General features: G+C 31.1%; 3 protein-coding genes across 3 annotated transcripts; 2 read left to right on the top strand and 1 right to left on the bottom strand.

The window, feature by feature from the left end:
• Positions 1 to 1,733: 1,733 nt before the first annotated feature.
• FG379_001536 (Spb1p-like) lies at positions 1,734 to 4,610 on the top strand (the record flags this gene model as incomplete). The annotated part of the gene is made up of 1 exon (XM_067327139.1): positions 1,734 to 4,610. The coding sequence occupies one exon, from the start codon at positions 1,734 to 1,736 to the stop codon at positions 4,608 to 4,610; it is 2,877 nt and encodes a 958-aa protein (XP_067184057.1).
• Positions 4,611 to 5,929: 1,319 nt separating this feature from the next.
• On the bottom strand, positions 5,930 to 7,072 carry FG379_001535 (uncharacterized protein; the record flags this gene model as incomplete). The annotated part of the gene is made up of 1 exon (XM_067327138.1): positions 5,930 to 7,072. The coding sequence occupies one exon, from the start codon at positions 7,070 to 7,072 to the stop codon at positions 5,930 to 5,932; it is 1,143 nt and encodes a 380-aa protein (XP_067184056.1).
• A 1,013-nt stretch (positions 7,073 to 8,085) lies between these two features.
• FG379_001534 (uncharacterized protein) lies at positions 8,086 to 8,820 on the top strand (the record flags this gene model as incomplete). Its single annotated transcript, XM_067327137.1, has 1 exon — positions 8,086 to 8,820. One exon carries the CDS (start codon positions 8,086 to 8,088, stop codon positions 8,818 to 8,820), a length of 735 nt encoding a protein of 244 aa, XP_067184055.1.
• Between the last annotated feature and the right edge of the window lie 112 nt (positions 8,821 to 8,932).

The following is an 8,932-nucleotide window of genomic DNA, read 5'->3' as shown; positions in this document are numbered from 1 at the left end:
ACAATGTTTTATTTACAACCCCCAAGATGAAATTATATTTGGTGGGCTCCTTTTACAGCTCAATAAATACTATTCTATATGATAATTAATTCACTTTTGACTGAAAAAAAGATGAGCTACACCTAGTGCTCCTCTATTCCCTTATTTGATTGAAAAGAAGACTTTATGTTCAATAATTTTTTTTGCTGAGAAATCGATAAACAATTTATTGTTTTCAAACCCTACTGGGAAAAAATGTCCTAAAACGTTATCTATTACAAATTATAAATAATAATTTATATATTATATAAAAATGAAAAATACGCCCAAACACCATTTTCCGCTTTAATTGTTTTATTTATTATCAATGTTTTTACTAATTATTTTTGACATTTTATATTATTAAACTATTTTTTTCTTTTCCCCCTTTACTCATTTACTACCCCTTTATGTTACTATTTCCTTTCTTAATACCTTATTTATTCATTTCATTTACCTCTATTTTAATTCTCCTACTATTAATGTTAATACCACTTAAGATTGTAGACACAAAACGTTGGCGGTATACAGCGGTAACGATATTAATTAAATCATATAAAAAGCAATTTAATTACGAATAAAATGGACAAAATACAAGAGGGGAAAATAAAAGAGGATGTAGGCAAGAGGAAAGGTGAGAGCCGAACATAAACACAGTTTGTATGGGTATATTGGTTTGTTTGTACTTTTGATAAGGGTTGAAGGCGTGAGATTTTTTCTTGTTTTTTCCCTCTTTCAGACAATTCGGTTTTCAGGTTATTATTTCTGAAGAATTGAAAGCGTTAAATAGGCGAAGATGGATTATAGCCATTTCTTTGCAAACGACAATAGAAGACATGAGTGTTTATCGCCAAAAACAAAGTCTATTATGAGAATTTGTTCTCACATTACTCTTATTTATTTGATTATAAAATACGGCAATCATTTGGACATGCCGGAAAACCCAGGCTTCTCTTAACACTTAGATAGAAGTAAAGCGGCGTCACTGTTGTCCACTGTTATAACTTTTTTTTTAATATTCTCTATTCTTCCTTTGCCTTAGATAATTCGGAATGTTTCCAAAAGTTGATGATATCTAACTGGTTTTCTATTAATGTCGCCTTTAGAAGTGCACATATGACGGTTTAACCATGCGCTCCTTTCGTGAAACACATTTATAGGTACGATGGATTTCGAGCAAACCGACGCAATTGCAAATATGTGCTGACTATAAAGACACCGTCTTATGAGCACATTCTACTTAATTCCATGAAATTTGTCGTTTTAGCACATGCTTTTTTTCTCTAGATAGGCTGATGTCACAGTTTCTTCAGAGCGCGTTAGTCTATGCTTATTACCAGAATGTTTTGGCGGCAAGGTAGTGGAGGCCTAAAAGTTATGGCAAAAGTAAAGGTCAAAATTTGATTAAGGACACTAATTTTTGTTGGCAATTCGTTTTCGCTCTCAACTGCAGAGATTATAGCCTGATGCATTGTTTTTAAGTGTATACTGATTTTTCATATGGAATTATACACTTGAAAAAGCAAACAATATTAGTATATAATTAATGAAGATAACGGCGAGTATAAATCAGTAACAATATAACAGGTGAGAAGGAAAAGAATAGCAAGCGGAACCAAAATATAGGATTTTAGTTGTTTATTTATTGATGCAAAAAAGTAATAGCTTAAAATAAGCAATAAATATAATTTGTGTAGAAAGGTACAAGCGCAAAAATGGGCAGAAAAGTCAAAACGGGGAAGGATCGTTTAGATCGGTATTACCATTTGGCTAAGGAGCAGGGGTATAGAGCAAGGTCTGCATTTAAACTAATTCAACTGGCACAAAAGTTTAATATATTTAGGAATTGTCAGGTTTTAGTAGATTTATGTGCAGCACCAGGTGGTTGGTTACAAGTAGCTAAAAGAAATATGGGAGTATCAAGCAAGATAATAGGAGTTGATTTGGTTGCAATAAAGAGTATACCTGGAGTAACAACATTTAAGTGCGACATAACGACAAGCAGATGCAGAAAGTTGATATTGGATGAATTAAATGGACTACCTGTAGATGTGATACTACATGATGGAGCTCCAAATGTAGGTACGTCTTGGGACAAGGATGCTTACATGCAAAACGAATTGGTACTTCATTCAACAAAATTGGCTTGTGAGATTCTTAAACCAAACGGAATATTCGTGACAAAAATATTCCGTTCAAGTGATTACAATTCAGTTCTTTGGGTGTTAAGTCAATTGTTCAATACAGTAAAAGCAACTAAACCACAATCTTCTCGCAATGTATCTGCTGAAATATTTTTGGTTTGTTTGGGTTATAAAGCCCCAAAAAAGATAGACAGTAAATTTTTTGATCCAAAATATGTTTTTCAGACGTGTGATAACGATAATAGTAATACAAGTGAAAATTGTATTGATAAGGATGATGAGGATGAAAATGAAAAATTAACAAAAAAAACGAAAAAAGGTATGAAATCAAGCTTAAATGAGTTGTTAAGAGGTATAGGAAAGAGAAATAGAGACGGATACGAAGAAGGAGACGATTATAGGGTAATAAGTGTTCATGACTTTTTCAACTCCGATAATCCGGCATTACTATTACTTAAAAGCAATGTAATTAATTTGGATATGAAGAAGGTTAATAAAAACAATAAGATTGAGGCTAGATATCTTGAACTAATACTAAACAGTACAAAAACAACTCAGGAAATTAAATATTTGTGCGAGGATCTAAAAGTGCTTGGAAAAAAGGAGCTAATGCAATTACTGAAGTGGAGATTTCTACTAACGAGAGAGATAAGCACTATAGAAATAAATGACCAAGAGAATGATAGCAGAAAGGAGGGTGATGAATACAATGAAGACGAAAGAAGCTACAGTGAGGACCAGGAAGAAGGAATCGAAGAAAAATACGAGGATGGTGAAAATAGTGAAGACGATGGCATGAATGATGAGTTGGAGATGATGCTGGAAACACAAAGAAAAAGAAATAAGGCAATGGAAAAGAAAAAAAAGTTACAAGAAAGAAAGAAAGAATGGAGAACCTCACTTTCAAAAGGTGGATTTGAGACAACTGAGAACGATCCAGAATTATTTAAATACTCAAAGCAAGTTCTTGAAGTATTAGAAAATGAGGAAAGAAATGTTTCGGTGAATAAGTATTTCCCGGATGAAAACTCGAATATTTGTGGCAATTACTTACTTGGGGAGGATTGTAAAGTAGATGATTTAAATAAGTCTGGTTTAAACATGATACTTGGTGATGGCGACGAAAATGAGGATTATTTACTTGACCATAAAGATAAATTAGCCATAGATTTGGATATAATGGACTACATCAGGAATAATACTGAGTCATATGATAAAAAAGAATCGAGCAAATTAATGTCTAGTAAAAAAGAGAGCAGACGTAAAAAGGTTATTTCTGAGTGGGCGGATGAGATGAATAAATTCTCAAATGTAGTTGAAGAAAAAAACAGGAATGAATTGGAAAACAAGATTTTATCTCAACTATCTTCAGATGAGGAGGAATGTAAAGATAAGAGTGTTAGTACTTGTAATAGAACAACCAAGAAGATTGACAAGGAAACTCTGAATGAGGAAATAAATTCCGACTTAAAGAGCAAGAGATGGTTTTCGAATAGTGCATTTAAGGATATACTTTTTTACGATGACAATGGTAAGGACAATATTAAAGAGCTATCTGACTCGGAGATCCCAAAGTTGCCGTTGAGTGAAAAGAAACAAAAAAAATTGGATAACAAAAATAAAAAATCAAATAAAGTTGATAAGCATGGAAAGCAAGATAAAAATAATACTGAAATAGAATTTGTTCCACAAGAGTTGAATGACAATGTTGACACTCAAAATAGCATTTTAAGTTATAATATTAGTAATTGCAACACAGATTTTGATTTAGAGTCAAACTCTGAATTAAAATCCGAGTCAAATTCTGAATCAGAATTGGAAACAAAAGGTGATTACAGAAAACCGGAAAATGAGGAGGACTTAAAATTGGTTCAAGGCATTGGCTCGTTGCTAATAAATAAGAGTACAAGAATGGATTTAATAGACGGCAGTTATAATAGATATGCGTTTCATGATCCAGACGAGGATCTTCAAAATAATATATTAGGGTTGCCTAAGTGGTTTGTAGAAGATGAGAATAAACACAATAAACCAGAACTTCCAATAACAAAAGAACTAATGAAGCAATATAGAGAAAAATTAAGAGAAATAAAAAATCGTCCAATTAGAAAAGAATCTGAAGCTTTAGCTAGAAAAAAGAGAAGATATGATAGAATTATGGATAAAGCAAGAAAAAAGGCAGAAATAATAGCCGATTCTAATGAAATGAGTGAACTATCTAAATCCAAGAGTATTAACAAGTTAATTAAGAAGGCACAAAAAGTAACTAGTAAAAAAAGAGCAAATATATACACTGTTACAAGAAGACATGGACCTAGCAAGCAAATTAAAAGCAAAGAAAGAAACGTAAATACCAGCAACTTTAAGACAAAGTTTGTAGACAAAAGGCTCAAAAAAGACAAGAGATCAGTCAAAAGAATAAACAAGAGAAAACATGCTAAAAGGTGAGTACACAGATAAGCATTTGCACACATACGTGTATAAACGATGCAGTTCTTTTGCAGTATATGTATTATTGGTTTAGAGAGAAGGTACACCTGATAGCAATTAATGCATAAAATTAAACATAGAAATCATATTATATTTAGTTCCATCTAACTTTATATCTATTTGACAACAAAAATTGTCTACACTGTTCGTCAATTATTCTTGTTTAAACTATTAAAATCGTTAGTAGTTTTTGTTTTTGGGAATAGTAGCATGTAGCCTCAATATTTACATCAGACAGCCAAGAGAAAACTATGTAATCAAATAGTATAAGACATTTATATCTTAGGGACTATAATAGACTCTAGTTTAAACCACAAAAAGTCATCATTTTAAATATTGAACATCCATATTCCCCTTCCTATTTGGTGTTCGATTAATTATTACAAACAAAATAATTGCTCTCTATGACAAAATATGGTCTTGTTGAATCAATACTTTTATTTTTAATATTTGAAATATATACCACTCGGTATTTAATATTCCAACATTTATAGGTAGATGTTTTAATTAATGCAGAAAAGCGACTCAGATAGGAGCGAAAGAAGTTAATAATCATGATATTCCAAGTTTACTTGGAAAAGAAAGTCATGACTAAGATGTTAATCATCATTGTCTCTTATCCATCCGCATCAACAACACGTTCAATATCTTAGCGACACGATAATTTTAGTAGCAATAAATATTGTAAGCAGGAATGTATATAGTCACGTATTTATATCCAAAAACTGGCATTTATATTATCTGGCTTAAATTCACCATATTAATTTGATTCAGTGATTGTATTATCAAAAAAAGAAATAAAATGTTCAGGATAGCACAACTCAACACATTATCCGAGGATCATTAATTAAAATGATACTCTGAGATAATCACTTTCTGATCGCCCGTCTGCTATAAGGGTATCCATCATTACAAATTAGCTCTTTATTTAACAATAATATGCACTAAATTCCGTTCCATATTAAATTCAAAGATGAAACATAGCACTATTGACAACTCATGTCATCATTCCTCAAAACAACCACAAAATGATTTCAATTAAATCACCACAAATTCTCAATTGTAATTTATCATTTGTCTTGTGTCTCTACAGGACAAGTCAGACCACTGAAGCAAAGGCGGGTTGTTTTTAATTGTAACAAGATAGTCTTTTATATATTGTCTTGCATGACTAGTCGAGATAAATGAAGAAATCGCAATAATATTGCAAGTCTATGGTAATGCACGTGTAAATGGGTATGTGTATTATTAACAAATGTAACACATACTTTTGGGAATTAACTATTTCTAATATAGTTTCTGAATATTCTCTCGAGTTTGTTCTTATTAACTTTTTGTCCGTGAAATTTCCAGCACAGTCTTTTAAATGCTGATTTTTGATCAAGAATGTTTCCATTCTCGTCAGTGTGAAAAATGGATACTTCTTTAACCGAGTCAACGCCCGAGTTATTGTCTTGAGTCATTGCAGCGTCGTTTTTTTTAGAAATATCACCTCTGCTTCTAAGAAATTCCAGTGTGGAAGACAGGCCAAAATCTAGTGGTTTTTGGTATAGGATATTGTCATATTCCGCGTTATCGCTGTTTAAATGACCAGAACTTTCGTTCAATTTATGAATATCTGACAAATCAGGTTCATTTACATCATAAGTTTCAATATTATCATTAACATTATTAGTGTTGCCACAAAAGTTATTGTTGTTACTACTATTATTATTGCTATCGTTGGTATTATCAAGATTATTATTACAGGTTGAAATATTTTTCTCATTAAAGTCACGCAAATTGGGATTTCTTGAATTAGAGATGTTTCTGCAAAATTCTGTCTCTAGAGAGAGAAACAAATTTTCATTTAGGTTTTTATTATCACTGAAATTGCTATAGTTAACTTGAGTTGTCGCGTTGATGTCTGGCTTGTAACTGCTTATATTGCCACTATCGGATTCATATTTCACAAATTGTGTCTTTATATCTTGGATTTTTCTTTTCTTAGCTATTTTTAATTGACTGTAAAAAGAATCGGTGTCATCGAATATCCCATTTTCATTTAGCAAGAAATTTTTATTAAGATTTGTTACACTATTTTCTAGAATATTATTCTCTGTATTTTCGATCTTGTTATTTATTACACGCTGATTCTTCTTTATTATTTCAATGTTTTTTCTTTTAAAACAGTTCATCTTGCACTCCGTTTTCTTTTCATCAGCGCCTTGAATGTTATCCTTTGGTATAACCTCACATTTTATGTCGCTGTGATTCCGAAATCCATGATTCCCTTTCCCTAAATTTACATCTTTAAAGTCCAATTCTTCATCAAACTCGTCCTCGTTCCCATTATAGTCCAGAATGTTTTTGTCCTTGAATGTAAAAACTGGATTTGTATTATCCCCACATTTACTATGATCTTCAGTGTTTGATTCCATCTCTACATATTAACAAAGAGAAACAAAATTCATTTATTTGCAATTATAGGGATTCTAATTAGCCTTTGGTATTTTTCACGCGGTAAATAATCAAATTTTAACTCCCTAAATTGCATTTCGTTGGCGCGAATGTAGCTAGTATGCGGTAATTTCCATTTTATTAAAAAAACCCAGAGTAATGTTTCACTTCTGAATATACAATATGACTACATATTAATATGCGGATGAGGCTGCTATCATTATTTATTGTGTATTTTCTTCTACGCTTTTTTTTATGTAAAATTTGTTGTGTTACGCCATTATTTATTGTATATTCACAATATTTATTATGAGGAAGTGGAAAGACCCGCTCACAAAAGGCGGGGCACTCTGCCTTTGTTGGGGGATAAACACAAAAATATTAGTTATGAATTGAAAAGAAAAAAACTAGAAAGTAGTAAACATAAATAACTGAAGGTAGAAATATCAAGAGTAAAAAAGAGGTGGAAATACTGAATATATTTCTTAATATATATACTGTAAAGAAGAGGACTTTTAGTTGGTAATTAAGTATTATATGTGTATTTGTTAGGTTGATACAAAGTAGTTGAATATTCGTAAATCCACTATATATATGTATGCATGTTTACAGAGATATGCTAAATTAAATATTCAAAAAAAGTTTAAAAGATAAAAATTAAAGGGTGGAAATATTCTTATCACTGAATATAGTATACTTTGAGAAATATATGCTATAAAAAGTTCACTTTTCCAAAGGAATAATTTTATTGGGTATTTAGTGTATTTTTTAATAATTAATGTTTAATGTTTTTAAAGTATTATTAACTTAATATTTATATAAAATATAGTTGTTGATTGTTTTAAATTTAATAATAAGAAAAGTCTAAAGGTGGATTACATATAAGTATTGGTTTTTTTGTTAATCTACTACCTTGCTATTCACAATTTTATAAGTCAATAGAAAGACTTTTAATAGTTGGTCTTTCTATCTGGCTCGTTTCATTAGTTGAGATATGAGTCCTTTAAGAGGTCGCAAGATAAGGAGAATATATATAAACTCCGATAACTGTAATGAAGGTGCATCAAATAGGATAAATAACTTGGATCTTGAATTTGATAGCAATTATGGTTTATATGATGAAAATTTTAGATATAATCATTTTAGGAAGTTGTCCAAGGTTGCTGCTGCTTTGAATATACCTCATCATGTACAAGCAAATCATGGTATTGCTCCCCTAGATGATGCTTCATTTTCCAATGGAGGAATTCATATTAAAGCTACTCCTGCACATAGGTGTTCTGAAAATAGAGATAATATTCATACTAATAGAGAATTAAGAGAAAATAATGCTTTTAATATTGGTAATGTAAGAGAGGAGGATACTTTGATTCATTTCAACACAACAAACACCGGTGCCATTCAAACTTGTAATCCGAATAATGCCGGATACTTTGACGACACAAATAATGGTATAGTGGTAGGAGACGACCCAAATACATATACAAGAGACAGTAATTGCTCTGGCAGCAATAATAGGAGTGCGGGAATTAACATAAATAATATTTGCAGTTCAAACATAATTGGTTCCGATCTTCAGGAAAACAATTGCTATATTAAGAGCTTAACCCCAATGCAGATTAGATATTTACAAAGAACTCAAAAATTACTCTCTTATGAGCTTCCCCAATATAAATCAGGAATTAAGCAACTACTATCTCTTCCTGAATATCTACCTTGTGATATGTAGGTTTAATATATTGTCACTTTCATTTCCACCATATATATTCACATTGAATAACATATATTACTTATTTGTTGAGCGAAAAATGGGAAATGACCTATTTTTTCACCAATTAATT

The sequence above is a fragment of the Cryptosporidium bovis genome (genome assembly GCF_009768925.1).
Source record: "Cryptosporidium bovis isolate 45015 chromosome Unknown contig_23, whole genome shotgun sequence".
NCBI lineage: Eukaryota > Apicomplexa > Conoidasida > Eucoccidiorida > Cryptosporidiidae > Cryptosporidium > Cryptosporidium bovis.
Note: the sequence above shows the minus strand (reverse complement) of the source record. Positions and strands in the feature narration are given on the sequence as shown.